The sequence below is a fragment of the Armigeres subalbatus genome, chromosome 2 (genome assembly GCF_024139115.2).
Source record: "Armigeres subalbatus isolate Guangzhou_Male chromosome 2, GZ_Asu_2, whole genome shotgun sequence".
In the NCBI taxonomy this organism is placed as follows: Eukaryota; Metazoa; Arthropoda; class Insecta; order Diptera; family Culicidae; genus Armigeres; species Armigeres subalbatus.
Window position 1 is genome coordinate 224043570 of NC_085140.1, and position 21185 is coordinate 224064754.

The following is a 21185-nucleotide window of genomic DNA, read 5'->3' on the forward strand; positions in this document are numbered from 1 at the left end:
TATAAAATAAGTTGCTCCCATTGTTACGAATTTTTAAATATTAATCAAGCACTGTGAGAAATATTTTCATTTTTATGGCGGTTTTTTTTAAATTTACACGAAAACTAAAACATAGGAAAAACGAGAAATATCAATTTTAGATAAAGTCGTTTTTCACGAGGTTTTTGGAATTGACGCGGTTATGATTTACGTAGAACGTATCCCTCGCTTAAAAGCTACTCCATCAAACAGTTTATTTGATCGAATAAAATCGAGTTTCGCCTAAAAATCAATTCAACTCCAAGGTGATTTAGTTAGCTATAAGTCGTCGTCGATCAAAGAGCAATAGTTTGTTGGCCTCGGGAGAAGCATTTTATATTAGAAATATGAATACTAGTAGTACAAACCTTCTTAGACGGTCGATTAGGTTTCCACTACAAGAAAAGAGCAAACTATTCGCTTCTCAAATAACAAAGTATCCACCTTATCGGATGCAGCTCCAAATACTAAGAAAAAATCAATTTAGATCAGGTTTAATCGAGAATCCGCTCTACCCAACTTTTGAAAGGTTTGATCTAAGAAATTTATGAAGTTCAATCTATTTCAAAGATGGATTTGGTGTGTTCGTTATATTTGCAATCCCTTTACAACCCGGAATGGTCGACAAGTGTGATTCAATTGTGTTCATAATATATACTAAATGTGGCCGACTAGGTGGGGGGAATGACGGCTATGACAGGTTTTGTTCTATTATTGTCAGGGGGTTTTTTATGACTGATTATGCTCAAATTTGGCCTAAACATTCTTTGCATATCAAAGAATATTGTGGCCAAATTTCATAAAATTTGGTCGATAAAAACCCCCCTGACAAAACAAAACCTGCCAAAGCCGTCTTTTCCCCTATACAATACGGAATATTTTTTGCTGAATTGAAATCATTTAATAAACGGTCTTCAATTGGTTTTATTTTATTTTATTTGTCTAAGGTCTCAGCCCATTAAAGGCAGCGCTGATAGGGGATGATCGAGCATCGTTAGAACGCATGGACGTAGAAGTCGACGCCGCACTCTAGATCTTTTTTTGCGTGATCGTATTGGGTTTCCTCAAATTTGTATTTTCTCCAATTTTGTATTTTCAAAATTTTCTAACTTTCCATTCAAAACTTACTAAGTCTTTGTAGGTGAACGGTTCGGCACTTCATCTCATAGCTCCCATTCCCATCCCATCAAAAACAAAGCAATGAAAAGGTATTTGATTTGTTATTTATTATTGTGATTTTTTCAGCAGTGAACACGCATGTTAGTAAAAATAAGCGACAAGATTGGTGCTGTACTTCTCTGTTTTGCAATGAGATGAATATATGTTCAGTGAGATGGAAAACGGAACAGTTTCCCTATATATAAACACGAATCGATTAGTGAGAAAGTCTTGAAAATCCGTTCGTGAGCTATATTGCCTTAAAAGGAAATGCATACTTATTTTTATAGGGGAACTGTTCCGTTTTCCATCTCACTGAACATATATTCATCTCATTGCAAAACAAAGAGATACAGCACCAATCTCGCCGCTTATTTTTGCTAAACACGCGTGCTCACTGGTGATAAAAATCACAAAAATAAGAAACAAACCAAATTCCCTTTCATTGCTTTGGTTTTGATGGGATGGAAATAGGAGCAATGGGATGAAGTTTCGAACCGTTCCCCTATATAGAGACTAGCTGACCCGATAGATGTTGTCCTTCATAGTAGGCGATGTATTTACCCTGATTGTAGCTAATCGACTAGAGATGACTTTGATTGAAGACTCTCTAGAATCGATAGGAAATGCTGGACACTATATAAATCGAAGAACAGTGAGGTGTTCTGAAGATGGTTCCGATAAGAGAAACGCAGGGGTAGACAAACATGCTTTTTGAGACAGATACACGCATCTACTATGAATGCTTGCCTTTATGACAATCTTCATCGGATAAACAACTATATGCAACTGAAATACGAACATCTTGACAATATAATGCACCATATACTAGTACCTAGTAAACATACCGGATATGGATTGGTAAACTAACGTCGTAATCAATTCATTCAATACGACTCAGATAGACTGAGCACATTATGCTACTTAATAATTTTTATCATTTTGCATAAGCGCATAACCGTCCCATGTCAGTTCAACTTGAGTAATATGCCGTTGAACTTTTCAAACTCGTTTTACATGGAGAAATACAAACAATTCTAATAAATTGATAATACACCCGATTCTGTTTTTACACGGATTTTTTTTTTACACGACCGTGCAAAAAAATCCCATACAAAAATTTTGCAAAGTTGCTCAATTTTGCATGATTTGTCGAGAAATCATAAAACTTTTTGTACACGGATTTTCAAATTTTGAACTGAAAACTTTTTTTACACGGAACGCATTTCCCGTGTAAAAAAAGAATCGGGTGTACCTGCAATCTATCTGTAAATTTGGTATAATATTCTGTATACATTGCTATGAAACTATTAAATGGACCATAATTATATTTTTTGTGCAAAATTGTATCAAAATCTGGAATGTGACTGTTATGCGAATAAATTGCAAGATGGGACAACACAAGTGGGTTTTGATTTTCAACAAAGCTCAAAATTTTGTCAGTTTTTCTTGAGGTTGAGATGAAGTCATTTTTTGCTTATTTCTGGAAGACGATCAAATCCGCCAAAAATCGACTTGGGACTCTCATGCGAATCGCAGCAGACTACTCCGTTCAAAATTTTATTTTGAAACCTAGAAATCGATATGAGGTTACAGGATGATTTCTTGTATATTATTTCGACATGCTTATAGTAATCATCTCAACATACCGAATGTCGTCCAACCACCTTTACCTTTGGTGAATCAGCCAGAGGGAACTACATATATAGGGTGGCTGGGTTCGATTCCCGGTGCCAGTCTAGGCAATTTTCGGATTGGAAATTTGTCTCGACTTCCCTGGGCATAAAAGTATCATCGTGTTAGCCTCATGGTATACGAATGCGAAAATGGTAACTTGGCTTAGAAACCTCGCAGTTAATAACTGTGGAAGTGATTAATGAATACTAAGCTGCGAGGCGGCTCTGTCCCAGTGTGGGGATGTAATGCCAATAAGAAGAAGAAGAAGGAAGAAGGAAATATATACATATTGGTAATATACTATAATTGCTGAGGAGTTTGGTACTCTTTTTGAGTCAAAAAATTATAATTATAATATGAAAATTAGAGTGAATCAAATTTTGACTTTTTCGTTCCCCTATGCTTAAAATATTGCATTTGTCATTTTAATAGTCCTCAAAAACCTCTAGCTAATTTGGATGTAATTTTATTGTGCACGTGCCATTTGCAATTTGAGTAGGAATTTATATGGAGATCGTCACATATGCGAAAGACCCATTCCAAAAAGTTTCAGATAAACTATTTTAATATAATCCTACGCTGTCCTCAGTCTATCGTTGCTGTGAAGCTATCTGTAAGCAATGTTATAAAAATACCCTAATTAATCCACCTAGCGGTGTTGTTACCTTTCTCGTTTAAAAAAAACTAAAAAATATGAGTGAGTGTTTTTTGTCGTGTTTTTGGCACAGAAAATAGTATTTTGGCCATAACTTCTGATCCCATAGTCCAATCTGGTTAATTTTCAATGGGACAGGATTCCCTTGAACTTGTTGCGAGTAATTCGGCCAAGGCTAACTTCCAAAAAGTGTGTCTACAAAATTTTGTACACATAAACACACACACATATGCTCAAATTAGTATGGGATTTTTTTTTCAATTTTTTTGATGGGCCGCCCTCTTATTCGGTTCTATTTGATGCCCTGATGCTCTGGACAAAATTTCAACCAAATCGGTCAACGTTTGGGCGGTGCTAAACTCATTGGAAGTTTATATGGAAAAATGTATGCAGAAACATCCAAAAACAGTGAATTGCAGTTGGACGTGAACTTACGATGAAGAACTATTCTATTCATTCAGATCTTTAATACAGAATATTATGTAGAAAACTGCGAGAAGATTAGAGTTTATTAGGCAAAGATATCCCTCTGTGTCCCTGTGATTCCCCCTCCATTGCTTAGGAAGAAAAAAAAAAACACACATTCACACTCACATACAGACACATACACACACATATAATTTAAATGGGAGCATTCGACTATTCTCACTTTATTGGAGCAATCTTACGTCCAAATTTAACAAATTCTTAGATTGTTTATTATGCTTGTCTAAGGTACTTTGTAATTGATCATTAGTTCATTGTTCAATTATTTTCAGGCGTTACAATGGATATTTATGCTTTTAACTGTACTGCCGGGAATTTTACATCTGTCCCATTTTTGCTGGGTTTCTATTCATTGGAAAAATATGCAATTCACGGTAGTGTAGTACATGTTTTATCTAGTCTATTAAGAATGCGAGCTTTATTACTTGATATCATATTAGATTGATATTAATGATATGTTAACTTTTACATCGAGATACTCTTTGTTAAGCGATAAAGCTTGTGCTCTGATATTTGTTTTGCATTTTTTATAGTAAACATAGTAAAACACAATTACGAGAGAGTCCAAGAAAACCGTCCTACAGCTCATCTGACATTTTCAAAGTCTCAGATGTCAATAGGTGTTCAGCATTGTTCTTTGCTGTTACCTGTGTCCTGTTTTTGCCCACGCAAGCGTGATGTAGTTCAGCAATTTGATTCTAACGTGACTCTCACTTAAAGTGGAAGAGTTTTAGACATTTATGACATTTTCACAACAGATCGAAGCAAAAAAAGGCAATTATAGTTTAATTTCACGGTAGTTCTAAAATAGATAGTAAATTATTTGAACTCTTGTTTTGTCGAAAGTGTTGCAAACGTCAACGATTCTTGGTAGTGTGGATGTTAATTTAGGGCGATGCTATATTTCACTAAATCATATCGAAAAATTACACTGAGAATTAACATCAACATGAACAACTTGATAGGCCATGAAAAGAATTAGAAACATAAATTGCGGCATTTTGTTAAAAATGGGACGAATGGTTAGCCTATTTTTACTGCATATTTGGGCTAATAGGCCGCTACGTAGAATGTTTTTCTTAACGAAAAGAATAAAATGTACGGACAAAAAGCAGGTCGTGATTATGCTTAGTCAAAAGTATTGTTAAATGAATTTGCCAAACGAGCATCAAATCGCAAATGTGTTAGTGACAACATACGCATGTCACCATAGAAAATAAACATTGTTTTTACATATTGTCATTTTTTTTACCGAAATTTCATATAATAATAATTGTTAAAAAGACGAACAATATCTAAACCAATGTATTTAATAAGTTATTTGTTAAATGGTAAATTGTGGCATCTTTTTATTCAATATTATGGGTTGCCTCTTGCACTATATAATTCTAGCATGAACTACAACAGAACAAATAAATTCTAAATTTTTTTCATTGTGCATTTTTTTCTATTTGAAGGTGACAATATTATTAGCATGGATGTCAACGGATTGATCACCACCATAGGTATCTCCGATCGTTACTATAACAAAGTCATTGAAGACGAAATAGCCACGGATGGTGATGACGATGACTACATCCAATTTGGTGGCACTATGTACGAGAGTTCTTCAAAGGATGCTGCCATAGCATCTGCAGATTTCCTCGGTGCTACTAGTCTTATTAATTGTGACCAGCACTTTGCCTTAGACAATATCGAAAACCAAAATACTTTCAAAGAAATACAGATATTAGATTCACAAAGTTCATCTAAGGAAATTATATCGTATCAACGCTTTGGTAAAATAGACAAGAAAGTTTTCACTAATCTTAATTTTAAGTGTCATTTGTGCGGTTTCAGTTGTGCAATTCGTGAAACTCTACTTAAACATTTCGATGAAGATCATCCGATTTGAGATATTTCTATTATAATAGCAGTATTTCTGTTTATATTGTAAAAAAAATATGAAAATAAATTCATTTAAAATGCATATGGTTTTAAAAAATAGATATGCCACACAATAATTAATATTTTAAATAATAATAGCCTATTTACTTATTTATATATTTTTGTTTCAGGATTCGAGCTACGACAAATCGAGTATCTGGAAGACATTGTAGATTCACCGATTGCTGCTCATACATTGATGCTCGAAGTTAAATCAATAGTAGAGGAATGTACTTTCGAGTATATAAAGTCTGAGGAGAAAGCTAAGTTATCAACATCAGAGAATCATCTTTCTCAAATCAAACCGGGAAAAAGAAAACGGAAGATTCCTCTTCACATGCGCCCAAGAACTAAATCGGAAATACGCTTCGAGTGCCCTAAATGTGGCAAGGCGTATTCACTAGCTAAAAATATGAGACGCCATGCACGTTTAGAATGTTTCCAGGAGCCTAAGTATGCTTGTCCTTACTGTCCACTTCGATGTAAACGAAATAATCAATTGCAAAGGCATATACTGGCAAGACACGAAAATATAAAAACAAATATACTATAAGCGCCATTTTACTCTTTTTGAAATGAACAATAAAGTGGTGAATATTATCAAGAAAGTGCTGGATACGTGACTTCAATATGTTTGCCTATTTCTAAATTCCTCCTTTTCATAATTGTTTAAGACTTTATTGTGAAATATCATACTTTGTTGCTACGCTTTTTTATATGCACTGAGAAAAAATACGGTAGAATAAACCGGATTCTGCTTCAAATAAATAATATTTTTGCATTGAATTATAAATAACAATATTTATTATTGATTCAACCACAAATATGATTGAACCAACTACACGCGATAGTTGAGTCAACTCTCGAATATATTTGTTTCAACCATGCTTTCCAGCTGTCACTGTCAGAAAACAACAATATTCATGGTTGTTTTTACATTAGTGCTGTCCAATGAGAGCTTGAAGTAGCTCGAAGTTTAACACGCTAAAAAACACTCACTCATATATTTTAGTAATTTCTGGTTTTTTTTTATTAATCTGGGTTTTTTTTGTTATCTTTGCAGATACGTATTTAAGTCGTATTTAAGTAAGTCGAGTCAAATACGAGACACTGAAGACGGCCTCACAGTTAAGGCCGAAATACGTATCTGCATAGATACGTCTTAGATAGTTGAAGTAAAACTTGATAAAGGCGCAGCGGCGTTCAACTGTAAAATTCATTGTCAAAATATATCATTGCATTGAGATCGTACTTTATCAGAAATCTGATAACGTTTCATGAATATTCATATCATTTTTTGCAATTAATTTAGTGGTAAAGATGTGGTTGTGTTCATTTTTTAAACACTGTCAAAGTATATCGTTGCATTGATATTATTTCTTCTTATTATTATTGGCATCACATCCCCTACTGGGACATCGCCTCCTCGCTGCTTAGTCTTCATGCAGCACTTCCACAGTTTTTAACCGCGAGGTTTCTAAGGGCCCATTCACAAATTATATAACGCATTAGGGGGTGGGAGGGTATCTATCGGAGCGTTACGGCCTATACAAATTTTGAATCCATTTCATACAAAAAACGTTACGAGGGGGTGGTTGGGGGTTGAAAATGGTCAATTTTAGCCTTATGTAATTTGTGAATGAACCCTAATATTGAATTATTTTTAAAAAAAGTTCCAACCAACCAACCAAAGTGCTGTTTTTATTCGCTCAGGGCACTAGTTCAAACCCCAAACCTGTCGGGGAAAAACGAAACTCCGTTTATTCAAATAAAATGCGCGTTTAATTGTAATTTTAAATGAAGTTAATCCGGTAATGTTGTCTAGATTCAGCTTTAAAAATAATTGTTAGGGAAGTTGTTCAGAAGTTCATTCAGCGTCTTCCTCATAGATTGTGTCCTAAATTATGTCTGTGGATGGAATTAGTTTCTGAATTCCCCTTGAAACCCGTTCACAAAATACGCTAAGAATTGTCAGAAAAGTATATTCGAGGGATACCGAATAGAATTCTTCCGTAAATAATATCCAGAAAGCTTTCGATTTTTTTTCCAAAATCACCTTCGTGCGATTCAGAATTTTCTTCGGGAATTCTGCCAGAAATTACTACAGTAATTCTTCCAGGAAGTAGGGGAACTGTTCCGACCTCCATCTCACTGTACATATATCCATCTTATCGCTAAACAAAGAAATACGGCACCAAATTCGTCGCTTCTTTTTGTCAACATGAGCACGCATGCTGAAAAAAATCACAAAAATAATAAACAAACCAAATTCCTTTCCATTGCTTTGTTTTTGATGGGATGGAAATAGGAGCTATGGGATGCAGTGGCAAACCATTCCCCTATTTCTTGAATCACATAATGAATGTGATTGAATGTGTTTGAATTCCAGGATTTTCTCTGGAAGTTGCTCCAGGAATAAATTTGGGAACTCCTGCAATAACTCCTCCAGGTATTCCTTCTGGAATAGAAGAACTTACTCGAAGTTTGCTTCAGGAATTGCTCCGCATATTTCGTACATAAATGCCCCTAGAAGTACCTTGAGCAATTCCTCCGGAAGATTCTTGGGGAATTCCTATGGAAGTTTTTGAAGGAATACCTCCGGAAGTTCCTTGAGGTATTCCTCCGGAAGTTTCTTTAGGAACTTCTCCGGAAGTCTCTTGAGGAATTCCTCCGCAAGTTCCTTGGGGAATTTCTCCGTAAGTTCCTTGAGGAATTCCTCTGGAAGTTAAGCATTAAGGTAGCCTCGGGAATTTGTTCCGCGAATTTTTCCCCATGAATTTAAAATATTTTCGGAATTTGGGCACTTAAAATCAAAATCCTGGCCCTATTTAAAATGCACGGGACCCGGAAAATTATCCAGAGGAGTGAGGCTCTTTATCAGGTGGCAAAGATCCTGGAGAATTTTTATTACATGCTTCTGAGTGTTTTTCCGAAAAAAAAACTATTACGGAAATAGTGGTTGGAATTTCAAAATGATTTATTCGATGCATTCGTATAGAATAGAAAATTTCCTATACATGGGTTCTATACGGAATTCTTGGTAAAAAAATGTGCACAGGATTTTAGAGTATCCAGTTTTCCGCGAGCGGTAATGGCCGCCAGCTTGCCTGCGGGTCAGTCTCTGATTTGACGTTTCTGGAGGTCAACTGCACCCACCATTCGATCATTTTGATCAATGTGGTATATAAGAAGGCTTGAATTCACTGAATCAGAACCTTCTTATATGCAACATTGGTCAAAATGCTCGGAGCGGTGGGTGCAGTTGACCTCCAGAAACGTCAAATCAGAGACTGACCCGCAGGCAAGCTGGCGACCATTACCGCTCGCGGAAAACTGGATAATTAAATACAAATATCCGCCCAAAGTAAATTCCACTATCCACAAAAATCATTTAAACAATTTTATTTATAATGAACTGATTAGTCAAGGCCAACGCACTGCCAGTGCACTGAATGTTCCGGATCATTTTGTAGTGATCCCAAACATTTATTTATTTATTGTTGCTACATCAACAGACAAATTTGTCCCAATGATTGTGTGATAAAAAACTATTTGGAAGAAAAAATATTAAGTCATATTCGCTTAAAACAATTAACAAAAACATATAAGTCTTCACGTAGTGTAATGTGCTGAAAAGAACTGGTAGAAACGGCGGCACAGCGTCTTTCGGGGAATGTTATCCAGTTTTCCGTGAGTGGTAATGGTCGCCAGCGTGCCTTCGGGCTAGTCTCTGATTTGACGTATGAGGTCAACTGCACCCACCGTTCTGAGCATTTTGATCAATGTGGAATATAAAAAAGCTTGAATTTACTTCATCAGCACCTTCTTATATGCCACATTGGTCAGAATGCTCGAAACGGTGGGTGCAGTTGACCTCCCCAAACGTCAAATCAGAGATTAGCCCGCAGGTAAGCTGGCGGCCATTATCGCTCGCGGAAAACTGGATTAGGGAAGATTCATTTATTACGTATGTTGCTCACATCGACTTAGGCAAATCATAAACTAGATGGTGATAACCCGGATAGAGGTGAATAACAAACAAATAACATAATAATAACAAATTTTGCTATGATATTAGATTTAGTTATTCTTATGTTATCAATAAATAACATAAAATAACATTCCAACAACAAATTTTGTTATAATAGTAAAATAAGTTATTTATATGTTATTGTAAGAAGGAGCCGAACAACAAATGAAGAACACATTTTGCAATCATAGCAAAGTTTGTTATTCATTTATCATTTGCATTTTCAACATACCAATAATAACTAATTTTGATATTTTCTTTTCTTCAAATATTTTGCTATTGGTTTGTTATTATAATAGCAAAATGAGTTATTTATGAGTTATTTGCTAGAGCAATGTCTGTTATTATTTTTACTATTTTAGCAACTATATCAAACAAACTAATAGCAGATTTTGCTATTCAGTTATTCACATATTAATAGTAAAATTTGATATTATTTTGCTGTTTTCTTCTACCCAGGAATGAGCAAACGTCAAATTAGAACAAAATTGATTCGAGTACCACGGATGATTGGTCAACTAAAAAAAACTTAATTAATTATTATTAATTTGAATAGACTAGTGGTCCTATATTCAGAGATATGCGAAATCGGCCACGTAGAGCAAATGGACCATTGAGAACTGCCTTGAGTCAAATGATCATAAAAAATCTGAGCCAAAATTAGCATAGCTATATTGTTGCAGATTGTTAGGTACTGTCATCAGGGGTGATAATAGGTCTGGGGTGGGGGTGAGATGGGTCAGCGCCTTCACCCATAGTCTGGAGGTGGGATACCAAAATCGTTCAAAAAGGTCTCTTATAATTCAATTTTCTTGTCCTCGGATATATCAAATCTATTCTATTTACAAGCATCCTATGTAGTTGAAACAGTGACCCATTCTCGCCCCGATTTAACCCATTGTCACCCCCGACGGCGGTATTGAAATAGATTTTATGAGAAGTGCCATCGGTTAAGCAATTTGTTTTACTTTCACCAGTAGAAGTAGTCTGGCAGATGTACTGTATTTTGTTCATTTGTATTGCACTTCTCCTTCAGGGTCTGTCTCATTTGGAGAACTAAACTGAAATTAAACATAAAAGTGACATTTCAATAATTATTGAATAACCCTGCTCGCAGAGCAAGATTACTTTTGACAGATATCGAATCATTTTTCATCGAAGTCTTATTAGAATTGCTGGGTAGCACCAGTCATTCTTATAACCGGATTATTTTTTAATTTTCGGACTGTCACTTTTAAGTTTAATTTTCCAAAAGAGCCAGATCCTTAGTGATAATGCTCTGAAAGCTCTGTAGGAGGATAGTCAACATATTCGAAAAGTGTCATTAAATGCAACACCATTTGCAAATTCCATAACTTTGTTTGTTTATGAAAGTAACAGCGTTGCTAAATCGTATGGAAAAGTTTTCGCCCACCTCCTAATATAGGATCATAAGGGTCTGTCTCATTTGAAGAATTAAACTTAAAAGTGACAGTTCGAAAATTAAAAAAATCACCCCGTTATAAGAATGGCTGGTGCTACCCAGCAATTCCAATAGGACATCGATGGAAAATGATTCGATATCTGTCAAAAGTAATCTTGCTCTGCGAGCAGGGTTATTTGATAATTATTGAAATGTCACTTTTAAGTTTAATTTCAGTTTAATTATCCAATTGAGACAGACCTTAAGAATTGAATTAAAAATTTGCAAACGATAAAATATTCTCTAGTGTTATGCTTTATGCCTGTTTGAATGTGATGATTCTATAGCATATACGTACGCTTAGTGTACGAGGAAGGTAACAAGTGTGGATGGAAGAGAATTTGATAAATATATTTGAAGAAATGTTCAAACTTATATACCAGAAAAATAAAAACAACAAAAATCTATATTTTAACAACCATTACGTGTAACATAAACAATGTTAGTTACATAAATAATAAAGTCCCAAAAGCCCCTTATTCAGAAGCTAGCTTTAATTTGTATGTTGAATTTTTGTCTCAGACGGATTTTATCCAGGCTAAGATTTATTAACAAAGAAACATTTTTCATTAATTATAAAAAATTGACTTATTTCTCAAAGGTTAAATAAAGAATAAAGAATCGAATAATTCTTCCAGAGGTTTCATTAATAATATAATAGAACAGAAAGAAATATGGATAAATATATATATATTATTCTGAATTGTGTAATTTATAACATCTTGGAAGTGGTTCGTATTCTAAAATACGCTATCAAAAAAAAAAATTCGGTTCAGAGATGAGCCAGCCTCGGGCTGCATATCTCTAAAATAAAGATAAAAAAGCTTTTCGTTTTCAAAAATTAAAACAAATTGTTATTGTTATTTTTATTTAATGTAACACTTTTCGTGTAAATACACTTTCTTCCAAGTTAATTTTAGTATTACTAGTTAATTAGAGCACGGAAATAAATGGATACTGGGTGCTTTTTAGATATTTTTTTTTTCAAATCTATCTTTACTTACTGATCCAAATATTTTATTGCAGATAATCGTTTTGTAAAAACTACAACGGTAGCAGTCACTTCACCAACAAAGAAGACGGCGCAATCTCAGCCAACAATCGCAACAGTCACAACGGCAGCAAACCAGATAGCACCAATAACTCAATCGACTCCTGTGATCTTGAATGATTGTTTGTTGGAGAGCAAGAATATAGTTGTCTCAAAGAAAGACAACAAATATATTCTGTTTACAACTGCAACTGTACCATCGCAAACAATACAGACGATAAATCCGGTACAAACTGCTACTGTAATAGACACAGGTCGCATTGAAGAGCTATTGAAGAAGGATAAAATTATTAAGAAAACTGAGCTACAAAACGATGGCACCACTACCACCACCTACATTTTTGATGAGTGCGGTAATATTGCATTTTTTAAATCACTTTTATCGGATATCTGGGTTCAGCATACTGTTTTCACATATCTACATCAATCCCTATCATTTTAATGATTCTGTTCATAGTAAGGAAGATACCAAACTCAGGCAAACAGATGTAGCAACTAGAACTTTTCTCTCAGAAGACTAACTAAGGGTGTCAATAAACATGTGAATAAAAATCCATCCATAGAATAATATGCGAAGAAAATAGCAGAATGCAACTCTAAATGACATTAGTTTATGTATGTATAATGCAAGATCTATGGAAATCTCCTAAGTGTTACGTCTGTTTGCCCGTGGTTGTGCAAATCATATAAGTTCTGGTATAAATCACGTCTGTCGGAAAACAAACGGAAATTTTAGTATCTCTGAAACACCAATCAGATAAAGTTTAGGATTTTCTTTTTTCATATTTAAATAATGCTTCTTTGATTCACATTTCTATTCATAGTTTGTTCGATTTACACTAATAAATTGCACCGATTTTAAATATGTTTGATGTGAATTAAAATCTGAAAGAATACAGATTTGGTGAATTTTTCAATGATACTAATTTTTTTGACATTTTATATTCTCTAAAAAAAGACTACGTACACTGTTCACATTCTATCACATAATGTCGTTACTTTTCTGTCACATCTTAAGGTCAGCTTTTCCCATTTAATTCAAAGAAAACTTAACGATGCGATGTACCGTCAAACTCTAAATGAACTAGCACAGTTAATCTATTTTGGCAAGACTATTTTCGCTGGGCTTAATTATGTTCAAATGGTAGGTAGAACATTGAACAACTGACTTTAAATTATGTAATTCTGAATCACACATATGTACACACAAACTTAAATTTGTTTGTTGAAAATAATTTTCGCTTTCAAGGAACCCTGTTTGACGAGAAATTAAATGGTTTGTTTTTATTCATTTTAGTACACATAATAAGAAATCAGGATATCAGTCTTACTAATTCCCTGTAAACAATGTGAACAAGATAATGATTATCAGATTGTCAAAAACAATATATCAAGAATCTATCTTCTATACAGAAAGCATATGTTTGAATTTATTCTACGAGTAAATTGAGATGGGTGTGCTGGGAAAAGTAATCGTATGCGATTATTTGGTTAGTTGGTATGGTATTGAATTATTCGATTCTCACATCATTCTACTCGAAAAATTAACGCAATTAGGCTAGACCTGTGCAAAAAATATGTTTATCTTCTGTCTACTTCCCTTGAAATTTTGTGACCAATTTGTTTTGTATTGGTTTGTATTTAGTGTGGAACTTAATTACAATTAATCTAATTGAATTAAAAGTTTTCATTATCTCCCACAATTGTTTCATACCACAAATAATTAAAATCTACACGCCTGGAATAGGAGACGTAGACTACCGTTATCCCACCTGATTCTGTGCAGTGCTTAATTCTGAGCATTTGTACCCAAACATTGCGATAAGTCTGTTTTTTTTTTAAATTTTCAACACCGTATTACTTTTTTAGAATATAACTTTTTTTGCAAAACTACTACAGTACTACATATTCCAAAATAATAACATTCGAACGTGTGTGCAAGAGCTTATTCCGTTCCAAATAACTATACATAGTATTACATATGTATTACATACCTACAACACTTGTTCTAAGTTCTCACACATTTCCATAGTATACAATATACAATACAGTAATAGTGCTAATTATTTATTTTCCATTCATAAATTTCAAAAGGTATTTTACATTTATTTATTTCCAAGGATTTGATTAGTCGCGGATTGTGTTACAATTATATTTTGTCCGTTTGTATGCATTTGCAAGCATTTATACAGAAAACTCACTAAGCGAATGCTTATTGGAAATATGCAGACGTTTAACCACTTCATTTATCAACTAGTTTTACGTTTCGTTGTATGTTATTTTTCGATTACGTTTTCTTAATTAGCGTTTGATTGTGTTTATTGCGCTTGCCATTCATGCTAACCTATTGATTATTAGTATCAAAATGTAATTATGAATTGTCTTGACTTTATATCTTATTTCTTGCAGATATTTTGCCATTGAAAAGCACACCCCGAGATCCGGTTGGCCATTCAGTTGTATCTACATCATCAGTTGACACCCTGAGCATAACATCACAACCAACTATCATAAAACCAACTACAATTTCTATAGTAAAAGTAGGGGCAAGTGATGTGGTAACGACAGCTGGAACTGCGGTAATACCCGTGGGAACTACCTTAATTTCAGCAAATCCAAGTGCGGGTTCTATTGGTCGTAGCAGCACAATAATAAACACCAATTCAATTCATAGCAATCAAAGTGTGGCTCCGAAAAAGTTGATGAAAGCTACTCATCCTCGGATTAAGTATTCGAAGCATAAAAATCCATCCGTTCAACCCATGACTACCTTACCAATTTTGACTATTCCTTCAGTGTCGTCTACTAGCAATCAGTCGATTAATGTTCCAATTAATCATGATCCACAGTCAGGAGGCACAACAACGAAAATTGAACTATTAAACTTTTCTTTATCAAGAAAGTTTCCTGGTCAAGGAACTAAAACAATTGATGTAAGTAATATTCAGCAAATTCCAATTTCAGCTATTACGAAAGTGACCCCTTCACGTTATACTGTGAACGAATATGAAACATCTACATCAAACACATCACAGAGTAACGATTTCGCCACTGGTATGATGGAAGATTTGGATTACTCAGTAATAGATGATATTGAGTTACCTGATGACGTCCAGGTAAACTTCACAGATTCATACGCAGATAAAGAATCTCATACAAATATCGAAGAGGAAGGTGCTGATACACAAGATCTATCCAAGTCGTTGATTGCAAAAAAGCCTGTAAAATCAGAAACTAAACTTTTGAACACTGTCATTGACGATAAATATGCTCTGTTGGCGAATACAAGTATTATGAAAAACTTTGAATATACAGTAAATGAGTCTGTAATAAGTGATAATGACGATGGTGAGATGCGTCAATATGTTTGCCGACATTGTGGAAAGCGATACCGATGGAAGTCTACGCTCCGTAGACACGAGAATGTTGAATGCGGCGGCAAAGAAGCGATGCACCAATGCCCGTATTGCACTTATAGGGCGAAACAGCGTGGAAATTTGGGGGTTCACATCCGTAAGCACCACTCCGATATGCCGCAACTCGAAAGTCGCAGGAAATCCAAGAACCGTGATTCGTTAAACTTTCTTGAATCAATCAAACCAGAATCAATGGAAGCAGAAAGTCCCGAACAAATGTGAAATCACAACACATTTATGGAAATAACGATTTAACAAATTCGATTCAGAGTTCAGTGTAATGAGTCCCGCTACTTTTTATTTACTATGTAATGGATTGTACTTTTTTTGTATTAAAACGATAGTTTTTAAATCAACTTCTACTAATTTAATATCGTATATCCGAGAAAAATTATGTATTATTTGATCCAACTAAGTATGAGCAACACCAAATAAGTAAAATCTGCTTATGGAGGTGCATAAAATAGCTACCTTTGAAAAACTATGTTTCGTAAGGTTTAAATAGTTTGTCAATCAATCAAACCTGCTACGCAAAATGTGTGTGTTAATATAAAATGCAATTTTCTGCAAGGATAATAGAGTGTATGTGTGTTTTTTTTTTCATTAGAAAACCTGGAGTAACGACATATATTTTCAATCATATTTCGCATAAATTTAATATTTTTCGAATAAGTTTTATTTCTCTTAGCTAAGCATATTCTTTAAGATTGATTATACCAAAGAGACTGACACAAAGAGTTAATCCACTCAAATGTTTAATTGTCTGTCAGTCTCAGTCAAACATAAGACCATATGAATGTATCACTATTATATTTTTTGTTCCGCATAAACATGTTGCTTTAGACGTTTTCTTCTTGTATCTGAATATTTTTTTGAACTGAAGTAGAAAACACAATAAATGGTCATACTAATAACATGTCTACATTTCAAGTGAGTTGATTGTGCTGTTTTAGGGATCAGATAACTCCCTGTTTTTTTTTTATATCAGCTCAATTAAATTACACAATTGAGCTGTATATTTAAATGGAATGCATCTGTTAATTTATAAATTTTATTTCAATTAAAAGCTATTACATAATACCAAACTTAATTTAACGTTTGAAATAATATAAAACAGCTCGATGTTTTTTTTCAACCATTTTCATGATTTTATTTAATTGGACGGCTCGAACGCTGACAATTGCAACATGCACATTTTTGGCATCAACTTGCTCATTCGAACGATAGTTGATGCGCATTCTCATTTACGCCAGTAAAATCAAAGTTCAAAGAAAATATCAAATCGGTATTGTTTCGAAAGTTTTATTTGTCCACAAACAAGAATATGGGTGTTATTTTAGATTTCCCGCTAGCAGCGAAGAATTTTTAAATGTTCGAGAATATTTTTTCTTTGCTCCATTAATCGTGTAATGGTGTAATCAATTATTGAATGTTTTCAATGTTTAATTATCACACTGAACTGCTGAGTTTCGAGAGGATATTGCTTGCCTTGAGATGTCTTATCTCATCTCAAAATTTGTCAATTGCTCCATTGTAGATGGCGAGTTTGATTCTCGGTACAGGCTTAGATGTTTTCTGGTGGGAAAGGCATAGTATATCCGTCGTACTTGCCACTCAAGGTATATATTCACATTTTTTACATTTCTCCCGAACAAAGCTTCATTTTCAATCACGCTAGTTGAAAGTACTATAGAAATTAATACCTGTTATTCAATTCGCTGCTAATTTGAACGTGTCGAAATCCCAATTGGGACTGATCGAGTACCGCCAGTGCAGCATTTTCATGATGCCATAAAAGTTTTCTGATTTTCACCAGCACTGATAGAGGTGGTAAATAATAGAAAAAAATATTATACTGTTCTAAATCTTCTAAAAATGCTCTTTTCCCAGAAGTGTGGTAATCAATATAAATATAAAAATGTAACGATGTAGGTAATTTGCGATGCAAAATTTCTCCCTAAAAGAGTTATTCGTATTTTTTTAGGCATGCAATTCATTTTAGTATATTTGTGTATTTATTCACCAGAATTCGGTACTACATTAGGTTATTATATATTTGTGTATGGTATTATGTAATAACATCAAACGTTTTCGTCAAAGAAAGGGAATACTATATATTTGCATAATTAGACAAATCCTAAGTCATGTGACAAGTTCGACCAGTAATTCTATTTTGATGAAAGATGAAATTTATTTCTATTGTATATACATACAATTCAGTTGGATAGGTATGCATTGGATCAAATAACGATTAACGTATGACAAAGATCACTATCACTTTATACTAATCAAACCAAAAACCTGTCAAGATTGGAACTTTTTTGTTAACTTTCCTGTGTATTCGTAAAAAAGGTATGCCAATGAGCAAACGGAGAACCGTTTATATTTATAGCATTTGATTTCATTTCGTATTTTAAAAATTGTATTTTTTTATAAAAGAGAGAAAATAACACTTTTTGATTTCTATCCTGAAAATAAATATGAAATTCAAATGCTGATAATATGAGCTTTTTTTTTCATGTTCGAGGTAACACTCTTTACATTCATTTGCAAAATTAAGGTCTCAAGTTTGATATTAATGTTTTGTAGCATTGTACACAAGTCAATCAACTTACAAAATGGTTGCCATGGAATTACTTGCTGTACCTATTTAGAGATCAGCTCAAAAAATGTTGTCTGGAGTCTTATTATATTATTATCAGGTTAAACCAATATAAGAAAAAGAACGAAATAAATTGTATGATAAATACGATTATGATTATAAGATGGCAAAGATATGAAAATACAAATATTTATCAAGTATCGTAAAATGAATGAATAAATGTTTTTAACTCATGCATTACAATTATTGTGTTTTAGTCAGTCAGTGTGAATCATATCATCCTCTAAATCAAATAAGCGTGCATATTATTCCTGAAGGAAACTAATGTTCCCTACTATTTATGTATACATTGTTAAAGATATATAGGGAAAAATTAGACATTTACCTAATATATGTTTTTTTTTCTTTTCAGGTAGGCCATTTACTTCATGGAACGTTATGGGACTAGCAAATCTGGCTTAGCAACATATGCAAACAAAACTAATTCTGAAGTTTTTTTTATTTGATTGATTATAACACATCTAACAATATTTGTTTATGTTTTAGAATTTCTGCAGAATGTTGTTGGACGTACAACTTTATCTTCACGATCATGGATGATGTGGAAGTATCTGGAGAATAAATACCGAAATCTCGGCCAAGAAATCTATAAATGTCGCCAGTGTGGAAAGTTGTACCGTACTAAGTATACATGGAAGCGCCACGAGAAGAAAGAATGTGGGGTGAAACCTCAATATCATTGTGCACATTGTGATTTTTCCACTAAGTACAAGCACAATTTGAAGACGCATAATAAAATCAAGCACGAACTTTTACACAACCATTCACAACATCGTCTGCTACACAATCATCGCTCGTATCATACAAATATTAATTTATCAGTCGATGAAGGCAATTGTACTGCTGTTGAAGACTCAAGTGAAACTAATGCTAAACTTATTAATGACCACGATAGCACAATTGTAATCAGTTGCCAAAATAATAATATATCAAAACAACATTTGATGGAAGCTAAAGATGATGTCATTATCTAAAATTTTCATTTTGTACAAATCAGATAATTTCGAGTAGGATGTAAGTGTTTCATTATTAATAGTTTATTTTCAAAACACGCACTTCAATTCACGGCGCTAAAACCAAATTAGCTTTCTCGTACGGCTTGTGAATTATGAAAGATTATTATGAGGTAGATACATATAGTTGCCTACATTTTCAATATGATTTTATTCTCTAGGTTCATAATAATGAAGTTCGAAATTTCTGAACATTATCTATAATTAGTAGGATTTTGTTTTGCATATGGGTTATACTGGATATGATCACATATTATGCAACTTTAGTTTATATTTATTCTTAATTATTTTTGTGATTGTTTTCGTTCAATTGTTAATCATGAAGACAGAAGCATAGTTACCGATGCAATAATACAAATGGAAATCATTCTATGATTCAAGTGATTATTAAGGTACACATTGTTAAATAATTCCTATTATCTAGAGGAAATAATGACTTCTCAAGGGATAGCTCTATTTTACGAGTGTTGAAAAATTGATCTAATGAAGTGACGGTAGTTTCACTTGAGAATAATCATTTACCTAGACAGGCCCTATTACCGTGGGGTGTGAACGTGTCCACAATAAATTCGCTACATAAAATGTAATTTGCAACAATCACCTTTGAAAACTATGTCGCTTTCATCAATATTAAATACACATGAAGGAAAAAAAAAGTTTTGTGCTTGAACTCATAAAAACTGAAGAAAATAGTGTTCGACATTTGACTTGTGAATATGCCCAATACCGCGTACATTCAGAAGACGATTCCAATTACCGCACAGAAAATTGCCTAATACCGTGCCCTATCAAACAAGCTCAAATGATGAACTTAAGAGCACATTTACAATAAAATATGTAAATCATTGAGTCATATACGAATTTCAATTGAATTATTAGATCATACTAAAGAAAAACGTCATAAAAAAATACTATTTACACAGAAAACCTCTGGAAAAAAGCATTATTTCCTTGGGAAGTGAGCAATTTCTCAATATTGACGGTTTAAAAGTGTCAAATAATTTACTCCACATTTGTTTAGATTTTAGGTAGGAGATATTCAATGTCCAGGGTTTGCAGAAATCTCTCATTAGAAAACGAATAACGATAAAAGAGAGGAAACACTGTTTCGAATTATTACAAGCCTGAAGTTTATCAAACTTGAATTATGCAAGTGCGAAAAAACAAAATCGGATAGGCAGTGCCCACCGAGAAATGATGATATCTCGCTCATTTTGCGTTGGACACCATATTTTTTTGCTCAGCTGTATAAAAAGTTGAAATGCATTATCAGGAGCAGTTCCCCCTGCGTTTGGAGCTTTTTCAAAGAAATTTATCATGGGCCAGCCTCCTGAATCAGTTTTTTATCATGACAGCTTGCGGTATGCTCTCACGATATGCTACATATCGTAAATGTATATAGAGATCTCAGGGGTATCCAATAGCCTCAGGGGTATCCAATAGCCTTGTTTAAGTGGAAACATCATTTTGTTCCATTGCTTAATTTCTACGCATAATTGTCTCGCGGTGATTAAATTCATCATTATGGCGAAATTTGTTATTTTATGGAGCAACACACATTGAAATAGCATTCTCTGTTTAGATCTTGCAATCTTAGCCTGTTGCACTGATTTAATGGGGGCAGTTTGTAC

General features: G+C 33.8%; 1 protein-coding gene across 15 annotated transcripts in view; it reads left to right on the plus strand.

Moving 5' to 3' along the window:
- Positions 1-21185, plus strand: part of LOC134211757 (longitudinals lacking protein, isoforms A/B/D/L) — a 217595-nt gene that overhangs the window by 53639 nt on the left and 142771 nt on the right. For 2 of the 15 annotated variants that reach the window (XM_062688949.1, XM_062688950.1), the window contains exons 7-8: positions 12439-12816; positions 14873-18724. The exons of 9 other annotated variants lie outside the window; for them this stretch is intronic. In XM_062688949.1, the coding sequence (XP_062544933.1) occupies positions 12439-12816; positions 14873-16101 (1607 nt within the window). In that variant the 3' untranslated portion in view covers positions 16102-18724. Of the gene's footprint in view, positions 1-5451; positions 5964-6051; positions 6529-12438; positions 12817-14872; positions 18725-19027; positions 19698-21185 lie in introns of those variants that run through there. 4 more of the 15 variants (XM_062688951.1, XM_062688955.1, XM_062688959.1 and 1 more) reach the window with 4 other exon arrangements.